Raw genomic sequence first — 16393 nt, 5'->3', positions numbered from 1 at the left:
CTGTCCTCGCGGCCCGCTGCCTCGAGGGGAGGATCAGAAGCCCCGGGAGACGGAGGAGGTGGCCGCCACGTTGAACCACCAGGGGCCGCTACAGGACTAAGGGCAAGGCTGCCCCCGACGCGCAGACGAAAAGCTGGACTCTACTTTCTGGTCCCGAGAGGAGAGCACAGGAAGCTTTATTTTGGTGATGAATCGCCAGTCCTCGCACAGTTAACCGTCACTCGTGCAAACTTCACTGCCCTCACCGCACAGGGGCTCTCTGGCCCAGGTCCGCGGCCCGAGGCCGTCTGGGAGAGGGCTCCTGGCTCCCTTCCCGCGGTGCTTCTTGGAGCCGAGTTTGCTAGGCTGCCGCAGCCGCGGTGCGGAATCAGAAGCCTGCTCGCCGGCCCGTCTTTCATTCTTTAATTGTAAGCTTGGCTGAAGCCAAAGAAGTTACTGACGCCCCGTCAGGTGGTGGAGGAAGAGGGCCTACTGGGAGAGGTCGAGGCCCTAGATGGCCTCGAGGAGGAGGAGTAGAGGAAGGTGGAGCGAATGGTCCATCCCGGCGGGAGCTGACTGGGCGAGTGGCCGCGCATGTGCGCCTGCATGGAGGCCAGGCTGGGGCAGCCGGCCTGGCACAGAGGGCAGCGGTAGGGTGCGGCCCCATGCGTCCGCAGGTGCTTGGTCATGGCTGAGAAGTCCCGGGAGCGCTGGGGACACAGGCTACAGGAGAAGGGCTTCTCTCCTAGGGAAGGTGGAGGGGAAGGCTCATGAAGGAAGAAAGGGGGCGTGAAGACTCGCCTAGGGGTAGGTAGGGGCAGCTGGGCAAGGTTGTTGCTCGGGAGCACGGCACTCAGGGACTTAGGAGCGAGCCCACTGGAGTTTGGAAGGAAGCAGTTTGCACAGGGCAGGACGCCCATACCTGTGTGGACACGGTGGTGCGTCTCCATCTGATGTTTGAGTGAAAACCTCTTCCCACAGACAGAACAAGAATAGGGCCGAGACCGAGCAGGAGTGGGTGGGGGAGGGTGTGGGTGAGATGGACGGCTTGCGGTGCCGACCTGACTCACACAGGTTGCTAGTTTACCTGTGGGAACAAAAGGCAAAGGAGGGCAGGGCTGGGATTCCCAGAGCCGGGTCACTGGAACACTCAAGCTGGGGCCATAGTGGCGCTGAGGCAAAAGCACCCTCACTCTGCTCACCTGTGTGCCTCTGATCAGACTCTTCCGGCTCCCCAGGGCTGAGCTGTGTGGGGCCCTGGGGGAGGGAACCTGGAGGGAACAGAGTGAAGCAGGTGCCCTGCTCAAGCTGGACTCCTGGAGCCCTGGCCTCAGTCCCAGCCTCGAGACCACGTTACAGGGTGCATGCCAGGCAGTGAGGGGCTTACCTGGGGTGGGGCTGGAGGAGGCCAGCTGGTTCTGGCTCCAAAGGCCTTTGTGGAGGTTTAGGGACAGTGGGATCCTGGGGGTGGGATGGGGAAGAGTTACAGCCTTGGTTACACCTGGGATCCTGCGGATCCCTTTCTGGGGAGGGAGGAGTCATAAGTCCTCTGTGGGGCCTGGGCTTTGGCTTGCCCTGTGGTGACAACTTCTTGTCCTACCTCAACTCAGGAAATGTATAGTAGAGATAAGAGATGTGGTACCCTTCCACCCATCACTGCTGCCTCTCCTGAACCACTCCCTCCCAGCCAGAGGTCTTCCATAAGCCCTTCGACTCACCTCTGGTCCCGAGGCCAGACCTCTTGCCAGGCTCCAGTCATAGGGATGCTATGGGAGAAGGGAGTGCCATATCTAGGTGGCAACAGAAGGATGCTCCACAGGGCAGGCTGGCCCTCCCCCATCCAAGGGGCCTCAGCCCACCAAGGGCTGGGGGTGATGCCAGTTTGGAAGGAACCTGCTGGGGGAAGGGGGCCAGGGAACTCCCGCAGACTTTCCTCAGAGCCCTTTGCACTGTCCCTCAACCACATGATTACTTCTTGCTTCCCACCGGCTCTGCCATGGCCAACAAGGGCTTGGTGGAGTTGCTCCTTTGGTCTCATCTGCTCCCCTCGACCCTCCAGGGTTGCCTCTGCCATGTCAGGGCTCTCTCTTGGCAGCCGTGGCCTGTGCAACGTCTCCTGCTCTTTCCCACCAGCTCTAACAAACTTCTCTGGTCTCTGCTTCTCCCCAAAGGCCCCCACGCCTCTCATCGAGTCCCTTGTGGGTTTCTCTAGCTCCTCCTGTTGGTTCTTCAGCCCTGGACCCAGCTCTTCTCTAGCCATGTCCCTTCGAGCCCTAATGCATGCCTCTTCCAGGGACTGCACCCCCAGTGTTCTGGCTGCCTCCTCAAGGGGCCCCAGTTCCCCAGGATGCAGCTCTAGACTCTCCCCGTAAACAAAGTGCAGAAGTTGGGCAAAGGTGGAAGGGCTGATGCCTTTCACCACAGCCCAGCGGCCCCTGCGACCCAGTTGCTGGCTCACACCTGCCAGGACCAGGCTGTGGGCAGGGAACTCCTGGCTCCCCACTGTGATCAGGGTATCACATAGTGCTGGCCGGAGCCTGGCTGCTAGCCGTACCAGCCGATCAGAAGCATAGGGACTAGGCAGTCTTGTTGGAGACAGGGGCATTGTGCCTTGCCTTGGTACCAATCTCAGAGGTTCTGAGAGAAAGGCCACAGTGTAGGGTCCGTGGTGAAAAGGGGAGGGAGGAACTGCATATTCAAGCCTGTGGAGGTGAGGGAAGAAAGAGTGAGTTGCTGGATTTGAATCAGCTCTCTGTCCTGAATGGAGCAGAAAAAATGACCCAAGAGAAAACCCGAGGCTGTTCAGAATATAGCAGGGGTTGAGGTGGTGAGAGAATGGAAATTAGACCAAATTCAGGACTTAAAGAGCAAGGATCGCACATTGAAGAGCTATCTCAAGTAGTGGATAGATGGGTCCTGCCAGTTGGCAATGTCTGACTTAAAGGAGAGCAGACACTGATATTTCTGCTTCTCCAAGCTCCTTTGCAGGGAAAGACCCCCGAACAGGCCCCGGCTCTCATTCCAGACAGGATCACCACAAAACCCAGTCAGCCCTGTAAGTTAGGGGTGGAGCCAGACACAGTTTCATGGGAGTTTAGAAAGCCAGTGTGTCCTCCTCCTGCAAGCCTGTCATGTGGGGCTGAGGGTCCTGAGAGGAAAAAAGGGCAGCAAGATGGGGTCATAGCTGCAGAAAGCAGGCTCAAGGCATCAACTGATCATCTCCCTCAGGATGAAACTTCTAGAAACCATCCTCAGAGAAAGAACTGGAAGTGACCGAAAGCTCCCATGCAGTGAGATAAAGAGAGCAGGTTGGAACCCACAGGAGAGAAGGCTCCTCACCCAGGGATGGAGAGATGTCGGAAAAGGCTTTGACCTTGGAGGAAGCAGGCGAAAGGGAAATGGAAACTATGGAGGGAGAGGCTGTTTCCTCTCAAGATAAGGATAAGGAGACAGTTCAATTTTGTTTTTCATAAGCCAAAAGTGAAGATTAGAAAGACAGAACCCAACAAGGCAGAAGTTTGTCACACATCAAAACCACCACCTTGGCTTTTAAGAAGAGAACTGGGAACCCAGATACAGAGAGACAGACCTAAGTGTCCCAGAGCCCAGCAGGCATATTCCTAAGTGTAGGCTCACCCTGAGTACAGATCCCGTAGAGGGAGGAATTACTACTTGGACACCTCACAGGGAGGGCTACAGGCTGGCAGGAAGTGGACAGAAAGAGGAATGTAATGGGAGGAAAGTCTCAGTTGGGGAGAAGCAACCACTCACCGGTTGTAGCTTCCTCCTGGACACCGCATGCTCTGAACTGCTGCTGGGGCTCCTGGCCCCCCTACTCTGGAGCTAGCCCCGCCCCTGACTTCACAGTCTTCCATTGGGTGTCCCAAGTATCAGTCTGCCACAGTCCCCCAAGGGGTGTGGTCTTACACCCCTGGCTGAGCTTCACCCCTCCAGGAGAGACCACTCCTCTCCTTCCAGAACTCAAGCATTCTGCCTCCTGACCTCTGGTCTTATTTCATCTTTGAATTTCTGGAGTCAGAGAAGTATATCTGAAGCAATAAGAACTTTGGGATAATCAGACCTGCATTTGACTCTCATCTCTGCCATCTGCTAGTTGAGCCACCTTGGGCAAGTCACCTCTTTGAGCCTCAGTTACCTCATCTGTGAAATAGGGATAAGCTCTGCCTACCTCATTATGAGGTGGGGTGAAGATGAAATGACATGATGTATGTGAAAGTGGTTTCTCAGTACATAGCATCATTCAAATAGTATTAGTTTTGTTTCTTAGAGGTGTCAGTAGAGCTCTAGCAGCTGGAAGCTCTTTATACTACCTCAAAAGTAAAAAGGACTGAAACATCTGGATTCTAAGAAGAGAGCGCAAGAGGGCCAAAAGCATGCCTCCTCCTCCCTCTCTCTGACTTGGTACTGGGAAGCTTCCACTCCTCTGTGGGAATGACCCAGGCCATCTGGGCCATCGCTGGGGACAGGGTATGTGAGTGACTCAGATCCTCCCATCACACTCTGAAGGGGGCAACCCCAGGAAGGGCCTGCGGTGGTCTCCAAAGAGAAAAACTTTTCTTGGGCTGATGAGAAATGACATTTCTCTGAAATCAGGACTTGCGGGGTTTCTTTGACTTCCTGCCCAGGGGATGAAGGCCCTCGGAGATTTGCCCTCTTTTCGCAGTTTAGCACTCCTTAACCTGGGGAAAAGATGAGGTCTGAGAGACTCACATTTCTTTTTGTTTATTATTTCTTGCAGATTTTTCATGCATAGAACAGGTATTGCTAGATAGCTTACGATATGTGCTTGACATATGCCTAATAAATAACTAGAAGAGTAACAAGTCAGGCACTGGTAGGCTGGTCTGATGACAAGACCCAGTCTGCTTTCCCCAAGGCTTCTCTACTAGATGCTAGAGTCTGATTCCCTCCTAGACTCAAATATTATGTCTCTCAAACTCCTGTTTCACCTTTTGGCTTCAGGACCTCCAAATGTCCAGACCACCCTTCTACTCTCTGTTGAGACCTAACATACCTTCATTCTACCTCTCATTCTAGCTTGGGTCCAAGCAGATGTTATCCCTTCCTAGATCAGACAGGGTGTGCCAATGGGTGGGGCCAGTGGAGGAGCAATAATAGTGTGGGGAGAGGGGAAGATGAGTCAGAGTGAAAGGGAAAATGCAAATGGGGAAGTTGTATTCATTTGCTACTCTGGTCGTTAAATATTTTCCATTTCTAAGCTTTCTAACTCCTCACACCACCACACCCAGGGACCCATGAAATACCCATATAAAAGACCCTTGACTTGGACACGAAAAACACCAATCCTTGATGTGTATGTATATGGAGGGAAAACATCCTTCCTCCCACACAGAAATACTCTCTGAGGATGTGGAATAAGTGGGAGAAGCCACAAAGGAGGAACCCCAAGTGTAGGTATAGGGGTCTGGAAGATTACGTCATCACCCAGGGAGTGGGGTCCCCCTCACTTCCCAGGCCTACAGCATGTGCCCATGACTCAGCTCCCCCACTAGTGGTTTGCCCATTGATGCTCAAAAGAGTTGGAGGCTGTGCTCAAAGAGTAGCATTTTCTTATCCAAATGCAGTTGACAGGGAGTGCCAAGGGGCTTTCAGGAAACCTAACAGGGAGGGTAAGGGGTGAGGGGACTCTGTTCAGTGAACTAAAGCCTCCAAGGTTGGGAAACCCCATCTTTCCCTCCCACTTGGTGTCTACCCTCACCTAAGGCTATCCCTTTAGAGACTGCCTCCTTAGAGCTGTCGGGCCCTCTACACCTCAGCCCTGCTTCCTGCCTACATTCTTGACTGCACAGTCCAAACCATCTTTCACTGAGCAGTGACAGCAGAAGCAAGTACCACTTTGACTTGGAAGGTAAGCACACTGCTGACTCTTCCTCTTTTTCTTGCCTTTGGCCACAAGTCATGAGGAACTTCCCCAACAAGGGAAGCCTTGCCACCTGCACTGGAAGCGCAGTCTCTTTATCACTGGACCACCAGAGGATGTTGTGTTTCTTTTCTCTTCCCCCACCTTCCCCCCCCAAGTCTCAGAAACCTTGCCCACCCTCCACTTGCCAGGCTGACTCAATAGGAATCTCCATGTCTCTCTGGGGTGGAGCTAGGAAACCACAGGTTTTGCGGACACAAGCCTGCATCTTGGGATAGAGTGGAGTAGGCAGGAGAGTTTACATAGGATATAATTGGAAGAGAAGTATGTGGGAAAAGGAGGTATGATTTTTGCCTCTCAGTCCTTTATAATACTTATATTACTAAATAAAGTTTGAAATCTGATATCTTTTATTCTTACTGATATACCTGACCATAAGCCCCTTCAAGCACAACTCAGCTTGATGTAAAAAATGTCAAAATAGCAATATAAGTACGGATTCTCTCTAAATATTATAATTAAAACTTCAACCATCAGGGGACTTCCCTCAGTAGCTAAGACTCTGTGCTCCCAACACAGAGGGGCCAGGTTCGATCCCTGGCCAGGGATCTAGATCCCTCCCACAAGCTGCAAATAAGAGTTCGTATTATGCAACTAGAGATCCTGCATGCCACAAGGAAAAGCAAAAGATCCTGTGTGATGCAACTAAGACCTGGTGCAACCAAATAAACTAATTTTTAAAAAGAATCTGCCTCTTAAAATGGCTAAACCATCAGAATATGCCAATTAGAGGTATGCTTATTTGTTTTATGAAAAATACTCCCTTTGTCTCATGTATTAAATATTAAGTACCTCCAAAGTCAGGTTAAACAAGATTCAATTTAGGAAAGTTCTATGAACTTTCCACTCTTCCCGGAGACACATCACTTTCTGCAAATTAAGGTGATTAAACTTCCCACATTTTATACAGCTTAAAACCAATTACCCAAACCCTACAGAAAACTTGAAGTGTTCATTCTTTAGTTAAGCACATCCGAGACATACCGGAGAAGAGATGCCACAGAGTGAATGCGCGTCTTTCTTGCCTTAAATCTATGTTCTACATAACCCAAGATCTGGATACAGTAATAGGCAGGTGAGCTGAATCTAGGTCATAGAGACCCTATTATAGCACACTTTTTGTAGATTAAGTGGCAAAAGAACCAGACTAGAAATAAAAACAATTTAGATTCCACTGCATCTTCACAATAGACAGCTTTCTTCTTCAGCCTTAACTTGGGGCTAACTCTTCCGAGACCTTCAACTTCCTCACAGGGACTACTTTCCACCAGTGCTGAATATCTATATTGCCTCAAATCCAGAGGGCGCCACTCTGACCTCCAGTTGTGTCCCTCCCCTTGGGCTGAGGAGTCCAAGGGTATCTAGGAAGTACCCACTTGTACCTCGCAATTCTAGACCATACTTTGGGAACTCAAAACCCCTGACCTCCTTGTCCAAATGGTCCACTACCCAGGCTCACACGAGCCTCAACCCTAGATCTATACTCTTCAGAATGGTGTGGCCCTGAATGGGTGGGAGGGGCATGGAAACTGAGCTTGGACAGGCAGGCTAGTGTGTGAGACACCTTGAAGTGTGCGCTAACACCAGATGTGGGGAGAAGAAGGAAAATCTCCCATTTCTAGTTTTGCCTAATAGATAATAGGGGGGCCTGCTTTAATCTAGTAGTTGTTAACCTCTCAGGGGTTCACTATCCTTTTTAAAATCGTATGTTATGAAATCAACTCTTTACATCAGAAAATTGTAGATTCTCATACCATTTTGCATATGAATGACAAGAGAGTCACAGACTGCTCTGAACCATCCTTGGACAGGATCCACTCCTCTTCTTTGTGGCTGCTCCCCTCCCCACCCCTGGCCCCAGCAATACACATACAGTTTTTCTGATTACTTCCAGGAGCTCATAGACCCTTGTAATCCACTCATAGACTACCCCCTTGCACCTCACCTTTGGTTTGAGAACTCTGGGTGTACATGAAAGCACCCTGAAAGCTTTAATATTTCGTAGAATTTGAACAGCTGAGTGAAATTAGATATCAACTTCCTGCACCATAAGTATAAAAATCTTCAGTAAAGACAGCACGAGTGACTTCCTAAAGAGCAGGATATCTCACACACCTCCTCCTGTGTCCAATACAATGTCCATCTTCCCCAAGCCCCTGCCCCATGCTTATAACCTGATATCTTCTGGAAATGACCAGAAACAGTTTGGGGGAAAAATGGGGACAGGAACTAAAAGGTCCCAAACACAACTCAATCCTGATTCTGTCTAGGGCCACCACAAGTCAATAATACTTCACGGAGGGCAAACAATCTGCTGGAATTCAGAGACATGCTCCTCTCCCTGGAACCTCCAGAACACCACGGGCCTAACCTCTTTGCCACGTTGTCCAACTTGTACCCAGTACTGGAAAATCTTCCGTGAGCACCCCAACCTGGAATCCAGAGACCTCCCCACCCCCAAGGCCTTGCAGCCACATGGTCCCAGCACAGCCAGGATGCAAAGACTCTTGACAACTTCCTGTTGGGCTTTTGACTTCATCAACACTTACTCTCAGCCCAGGCTGGATCCAGAAACTCCAGAAGGCCTCTCAAGTGCTTACTAGTTTCATTTCTTGGTCAAAGACTCCCACTAACCTCTGGAGAGTCACAGATCTCTCTAGTCACCAGATCCAGGCTCAGTCCAGAACCCAGACAACCTGTGATGGTTCAGAGGCCATACCACATGGCTACTGACCGCACACAGAGCTCCAAGTGCCTACAACTGCCCCAAAACATATTTCCAAATCAGGCTATCTCAGGGACCACGGACCAATTCATAAGACATGCTGGCCTGGTTTCTGCCCAGCTGGGCCCAACAGTGCCCAAGAGACCCAATTTCCAACCTCTCCAGGGAAGAAGGAGTCCCTAGAGGCCAAAGACCTCCTTCCTTCTCAGTCTTCCTCCTCACGACAACCACTCAAGACCCCATACCTCAGTTTTACCAGGGACAGGTCCAAGCCCGAAGAAAAGTAAGAAAATCCATGATGCTTACCGACTCAGGCCCTGTTCCTCTCCCCACTCAGCCTCACATTCACTCAGGGCAGCACAAACCCGAGTGGCCGTTAGAAAGTGGAGTGGCGCGAGGCTCACGGCGCGAAGCCTGACCACGTGCACAGCTCGCTGGTCCCGCAGGGAATCCGAGGCAGAAGCTGATTGGCCGCAGTACTGGCCACACCCTCTTTATTGGCTCCACTCCCCGCCCTCCCCTTGCCCTTCAATCCCCGCCTCTGCCTCGCGACCTCCGCTGATTGGCTGCAGAGCCCAAGCTCTTGCCCACCTGGCCGGCGCTGTGGCGAGGAGGCCTTAAGTCTGATTGGTCTGCGGACTTAGACTTCAGGCCTCTAAGGCTGAGATCTCATCCACCAACTGGTCCTCAAGGTTTTGTAGCTGCGGAGATTGCTCGTCCCATCTTCTAAAAGACTGAACCTCCTTCATCTGCATCACCTTGGAAGCTCCCTCCGTAAGGGCTCAGGGATATCACTTCTTTCTTGGTTCTGTCTTAAAATCCTGAGTAACTCTCACTGCAAAGTCTTTCACCTTTCTCTCAACCCCTTACAATCTGTGGAGAAATGAATGTGATTGGATAGGGGCGGGGGGGGGGGGGAGGCGGGGAAGGCAGCCAGGCTTTGAATGCTTGTGGGTAGCTCCCCTTTCCCGCCTTTTGCCCTGCTGAACGATTAATTGGCTGCAGAACGCGCCCTGCCCCATCCGGGAGTATAGGGAAACAGAAGACACAAGCGTGGGCAGTCAATGCTCCATTGACTCCTTAACAGTCAGCTGAGTCGGGATTTAACTGCGTACTTCACGTACCAACCGCTGCTACACCGTAAAGAGAATGACCCATTATGCTGCCCTGCCATTAACTTGCCCCAGGTTAGAACCCGGCCAGCGGGCTTTCTGATTAGGCGGCGTTTTGGTGCTGACACACCATGCCATTCTGAGGTGGGTCGACGGCCCACTATCCTTGCTAACATAGCACGGTGGATAGGTTGGCCCCACTCCTAAGTGGCTTAGCTTGGACGCATCCAATCAGGCGTGAGGGCGCTTTAAGGAGGCGGGGCATTGCTCCACCGCTTCCGCTTCTCATTGGTCCCGAGGCTCGCTTCTTCGCCTTTGATTGATCAGAGGGCCAGAGGGAGCCAAGCCCAGCGGTTTCGGGCGGCGGGTACAATTCTGTCCCTTTTGCTTCTTTGCAGCTTCGGGGTTCTGGCGAGTGTTGTTTGGCGTCTCTTTCCCGTGGCTAGTGAAGAAATGGGGGTGGGGTGTGGCATGGGGGAGGATCTGGAAGGGGCCATGCTGAGGGGGGCGTGACTCAGAGGATCCTGGAGCAGTGGGAACCGAGACCTGCGAAGGCGAGTGCCTGGGCACGTGGGAGCTAATAATCCTTCAGATAGTAGGGGAAAGACAGGCGCTGTAGCATTGTTAACAACAGCTCCGACTTTAAGCCCTTTCTTTGTTTCTCATCTCATTGACTCCTTCTATTACTAGCCAGGTTGAACACGGAGGGCTAGAGGTGGTCACTTGTCTCAGGTTCCACAGTGAACATGGGCATTGCTGGGACTCTGACCTTTTTCTGGTGAGAATTCAACATCCGAGCTACACTATAGTTAAATAGGCTTGATCTTGTAGATGTGGAATCGGGTGTGATGTGGTCACATTAACCTTGGTTTAACTTCATCTATAAATAAGGTTTTTGTTTGGGGTTTTTTGTTTGATTGGTTTTTGTTGTCGTTTTTAGACTTGAATCCCATTCCCATCCTGAAGGCCCAGAACATATTTTCAACTCCTCAGGGCAAATGCATTTGCATTCTAGAAAAGGATATTTTAAAAATCCGCATCATGATATCGCTGCTGGTTTTTGGTCACTAACATCAAACCAGGCCAGTTTAAAGTGCTTTACATGCATCATCTGATTGAATCCTCCTAACAAGTTCTATCAGATATTTACTATTTTTCTTACTTCACAGATAAGTAAATCGTGGCTGATTTCCCTAAGATCTCACCAGGAGTAATTGCCAAAGCTGGAATTGAATTCCTGTTGCAATTTGACTCTAGAGCCTAAGCTCCTAACTGCTGATATATACTGTCTCTCATGCTAACAGCTAGTGTCCAGAGAGAGGGCACACATGGTCCCAGGGAATCCTCACAGCCACCCCAGGAAGAAGAATGACAGCACCCATTAAAGCAGACAACTGAGGCTCATGGAAGTGAAGACACTCAGCTCACACAGCTAGTCCATGATTGAGCAAGGAGTAGAATGAATGATACCCAGTCTTCTGAATCCAAACCCACAGTCTTAATCTCTCCTCACACTGCTTCCCTCCCATTTGACTGGTGGAGAAATTGAGGCCCTGAGGAGAAATCAAAGCTTGAACTCAGATCCAGATCTATGAGACCCAGGAGATCACCCCCATACCACATTGCCTCCAAGAATTCGGTGTCTAGTAGATTCTGTGTTTGGACATGACTGAAGCGACTAAGCACACACAGCACAGATCCTGTGTTAGGTGAGGTGAAAAGTCTTCTCAGCCAGCCAGCCTTGTCTGCAAGCAGTGAGGTCATCTGGCCCCAAAGCTGGCCCTAAAGGTAGTTGGGAGACTATTTCACAGCCTTGGAATCTTTGGCGGCTTCTCACTGAGAAGCCTGTAATCATAATTGTGACAATTTATTGAACACTTTTTATGAGTCAGGTGAGGTGGAAAGCGTTCTGCATGTATCACCTCACTAAATCCTTTTAATTCTAGGGTATAGCAATTGTTATTGTCTTCCATTTTACAGGTAAGCAAACTGAGACCCTGGGATGATGAAACATTTCTATGCTTACAGAGCTAGTGAATCATGGAGCCTGGATTGGAATCCAGCCCTTACTCAAGCCCTCAATTCCAGCTACTCAGCACATGCAAGCATGAGAAGATGGAGTGAGGGACCCTGAGTTCTGGCAAGATGGAATAGGAAGCATTGTTGGCTTCATTCTGGAAGTCATAAGATTAGAAGAGTCAGCTGTATGAGATGAGTAGAGAAATAACTATGGCTTATGGACCAGCGATCCCATGCCAGGTCCTATGTTAACTAGATTTATGTTGAAAAGCAGAGAATCTTGTGGTTAAGAAGCTGGACACTGGATCCAGTCTGCCTGGATTCATGTTCTTGCCTTACTACTTGCTAGTTATGAGACCTTTAGCAGCTTACTTAACCTGTCTTGACCTCAATTTCCTCATCTGTAAAGTGGGGTTAATGATACTAAATACCTGTTAGGACTGTCAAGAGGATTAAATGAACTAATAGAACAACAGCATCTCTTCTCTTCCGCAGTGCCCTGACACTGAGTTGTTTCCTTGTAATCAGTATCACCTGCCTTAATTCTGGTGTAGACACTGAAAATTAAGTCCAGATATTTGCAATGGGAAAATATAGGGGAAGTATTCTCCTGTGGCAAGTACAAAGCCCTTGAGAGAGCAGTGAACTTAGCATTTCTGAGGGATAGCACGAAGTCCAGCTGGAGCCAGGCAGATGACTAAGACTCAGGAGTTCAACTTAGCTGCACATGTGCTCATCAGAGGCATCAAAACGACCTTGTACTTTTCAAAGCATGATGGACTTTACCTAAGCTTTGACCTCTGGGGAAACTCAAGGCCATGTTTATTTTTGAGGCTCAGTATGCAAGCACAGGTAGTGGGGCAGGAGGAGAAGGGGATGACAGAGGATGAGATGGCTGGATGGCATCACTGACTCGATGGACGTGAGTCTGAGTGAACTCTGGGAGTTGGTGATGTGCCGGGGGCCAGCGTGAGGAACTCTGCCCATGGCAAAGGTCATGAGGAAGGAGGCACGCAAAGGCGTGATCAAGCCTCAGGAAACCCCCTGTTCCCGAGCATCTAACCCCCAAACCAGAGTCTTGTTTTATGCTCTCACCTACACCTCTGACTTTACCGGGGGCTCTCCCCCATAACCGTTTCTCTCGGAGGAGTAAACGTGCAGCTCCAAGGCAATAAAAATTCCTGGGTGTGACAAGAGTGTTTCAGCTTTCGGACTCCTCTGAAGGTTATCTAGCCCGCCTGTATAGGCTCGTCCGGCCACATGTGATTGTTTACAGCCTCCCAACCTGAGAGGCACAAGATGTTTTAGACTTACTAAAGGCAAATTCTTTTGGGGAGTTAGAAATTATTAGTATAGTGGGTTGGTTAGGAATTATATTGGTGAAGGGTTTTTTCATTTGCTGTGTCAATAATTGCTGCTAATTCCCTGCCCTGGGTGGGACAAGGATGTCTCAGGTCAAACCTCTCTGCTGACAGACTAGCTTGTGTGACAGGATTATCCATACTCCTGCCACATGATTGTTTACTACCTCTCAACCATAAACAGCACAGAGAGTTTTGGAGTATTTTGAGAGTCTTAATTAGCATAGGGCCTTTTCTTCTTGTTGAGTCAATGATTGCCGCCAGGCCTCCATATCCTTAGGCACCTGGGAATATATTAATCAATGTATTTGAAATATAGAAAAGGAAATATAGTAGTTTTTAAGGTTAGCAATACTAGACTTTTTGAGTTAATGAATTTTCTGTTTTGTAATAGATCACTGTACTTTGTTATAAATCGCTGTGTCCTTACACTGTAAAAATGTAACTTCATCACTATCTTAAGACTAAATAGATCTTAACGGGAACATTGGTGAAAAGATTTTCATTTGTTGGGCTGATGTTTGCTGCTAAATCTCCATATTCCCTGCCCTTGTAATGAATATAACTAGCATATAGGAGAAATAAGCATTAACCTTTAAGTATATAGGAGAAATAAGTATTAACCTTTAAGATTAATCATGTTAACCTTGGGTTAAATAAATTCCTTTCTTGATTGTAACTCACTACACCCTCACCCTATAGGAATGTAACTTTATTTGGAAGGTGGTGCCTGGTTTAAGAAAAAACACCCTTGGAAAAAATAAGTTTTCGGTTATCAGAAAGAAAGGATCATAAAATCCCTAAGACCTTTTTCTGTGAAGCACCTGATTTTGATAAAGGTCAGGACTGCTGACCCCCGCGTGACTCTGTATTCATCCCTATGTGTAACAAAAGGTATATAAGCAAACCTAAAAATAAAGAAAATGGATCAGTTTCTGGAAAGACTGATTCCCTCATGTCGTTATTTCTTGCTCCCGTTTTTCTGGCTGAATTCCCATCTGGAGCATGGAGGCTATTCCACGTAGACCAAGTTATTCAGCCTCTTTTTCTACACTATCTCCTACTACACTATCTGTTTCTAATCTCTCTATATATCTGTAATTAAATATGTATTTTTCCAAAGGTGCCGACGCCATCCCCCCACCTTCGAATCACCCTGGATCCACCGGGGCTGGACCCAGCAGTGATGCACAGGGAGGCCTGGCGTGCTGCGATTCACGGGGTCGCAAAGAGTTGGACACGACTGAGTGACTGAACTGACTGAACTGAACTGAACTGATGCAAGCACAGGTAGAGATGAAGCTTAGAACTCAGGTTGTCTTGAACCAGGGCTCATGTTTAGGGGTCAGAAAACTTGCATTTGATCAAATATTTATGAAACTTCAAAAGCAATGCCACTTGTGCCAAACCCTAGGAAGACTTAGCCCCTTCAAAATCTTTAAAAGATTAAGGTTCTAGAAAGGAATGAGACCGTAAAAGATATCTTTCTAGAACCAAATGGAAAGTATAACAAATAAAGCCCCAAAAGGGCAGTCAAACCAGGGCTGGGAGAGGGAAAGGGTGAAGGAACATGGTGACACCAAAGTATATATTTTTGGAGGACCTACTATGTGCTAGACATGGTGTTTAGTACAAAGCATATAATGGCAAATGAGAAGAGACCAAATGTATTAGTCTGCTTAAGCTGCCATAACAAAATACCACAGCTTGGGTGGCTTAAACGATACAAATTTATTTGTCACAGTTCTGGAGGCTGAACGTTCAAAATCAAGGTGCCAGCTGCCGCCTCCCTGTGTCTTCACATGGCCTTGCCTCTGCTCGTGCACACTACTGTTGTCGCTTCTTTTTCTTACAAGCTGCCATAAACCGAATGTTTGTTTACTGCCCCCCCCCCACATTCATATGTGAAACCTAATCCCCAATGTGAGGATATTTGGAGATGGGGCCTTTGTGATGGTTAGACCATAAGGGTAGAGCCCTTATGAATGGGATTAGTGCCCTTATAAACGAGGGTTCAGAGAGAGCTCCCTTGCCCCTTCCACCATGTGATGTTACAGTGAGATCACCATCGACAAACCAGAAGGTGGGCCCTCACCAGATACCCGAGATGCCAGTGCTTTGATCTTGGACTTCCCAGCCTCCAGAACTGTGAGCAATAAATTTTATAAATGTTTATAATGTATGCAGTCTATGGTGTTCTGTTATAGCAGCCCAAACAGACTAAGACAGAAAGAAGGATATTAGTCCTATTGGTTCAAGTTCCTGCTCTTAGGACCTCATTTAGTTCCCTCTGTAAAGGTCCTGTCTTCAAATACAGTTACACTGAGGGTTGGAGCTTCAACACATGAATTTGAGGCAGGGACAGAATTCAGTCTATGCCACCAAATATCTATAACTGAGGAATTAAATAGTCCGGTAGGGGAGATGCATAATATTTACATCATGTGAAGGGAGCCGAGGAGAACAATTCAGATGTCAGATCTGGAATCAAACTGACAGGGTCCTGCCTCTGTCCCTTTACCAACCATGTGGACTTGAGCAGGTTTCTTCCACTTTCTGTGCCTTGAGAGAATCAAATGAACAGATATCCTTGAAATCCTTAGGTCAGCCCCCGACCCAGAGTAAGTGCTCATTAAATGTTGGCTATTGTTATTCATTACAAGTAAAATTAAAACTTGCTAAAATGTTCTGAAGGAAACCCATAAGATAAAGTAAAATTCTGACCTGGCCAATGTTTTCAAGACTTCCTAGGGGAAGTGATGTTTGTTTTCAGATCTGAAGGACGTGTACGTACTCACAACCACATTGTGGAAGGAGGAGAATTTTCCAGGTAGTGGGAAAGTAGGTTCCAGAGCTCTTGGGTGGGAGGAGACTGGCCGAGAAGTCCAGTGTCTCTGGAGCAGAGAGAGTAGAGACCGGAAGCACAGGGGAAGCTGGGGAGAGTGAGGCCGGTGCGGTTGTCAGGGCCTCGTCTTGCAGACCATTCATGCTCAGGAGTGCTAGCATTCTCTTAAGAGCCATGCAAACTCACAGAGGGAAGTGTCTTTTTCTTTTTTCTAACAGAGACTAATAGTTTGATGAACCTTCATGTACTTATCACCCAGATGCAAGAGCTATCAACATTCTGCTTTTTTTTTTTTTCCCCATGCTGCATGGCATGTGGGATCTTAGTTCCATGACCAAGGACAGAGCCTGCGCCCCCTGCGGTGGAAGTCCTAACCACTGGACCACCAGG

General features: G+C 48.8%; 1 protein-coding gene across 4 annotated transcripts; it reads right to left on the bottom strand.

The window, feature by feature from the left end:
- ZBTB32 (zinc finger and BTB domain containing 32) lies at positions 145-6516 on the bottom strand. Of its 4 annotated transcripts, XM_018063328.1 has the most exons (5): positions 1698-6516; positions 1367-1440; positions 1182-1250; positions 902-1066; positions 145-724 (listed from the first exon to the last, which is right to left on the bottom strand). In XM_018063328.1, the coding sequence occupies exons 1-5, from the start codon at positions 2582-2584 to the stop codon at positions 447-449; spliced, it is 1473 nt and encodes a 490-aa protein (XP_017918817.1). In that variant the 5' UTR covers positions 2585-6516; the 3' UTR covers positions 145-446. The 4 variants fall into 4 exon arrangements, with proteins under 4 accessions (XP_017918817.1, XP_017918816.1, XP_017918815.1 ...); XM_018063327.1 differs by having other exon boundaries at positions 145-1066; XM_018063326.1 differs by having other exon boundaries at positions 902-1440.

Source organism: Capra hircus, chromosome 18 (assembly GCF_001704415.2).
Source record: "Capra hircus breed San Clemente chromosome 18, ASM170441v1, whole genome shotgun sequence".
Lineage (NCBI taxonomy): Eukaryota > Metazoa > Chordata > Mammalia > Artiodactyla > Bovidae > Capra > Capra hircus.
This window is presented reverse-complemented; position numbering and strand designations above follow the sequence as displayed.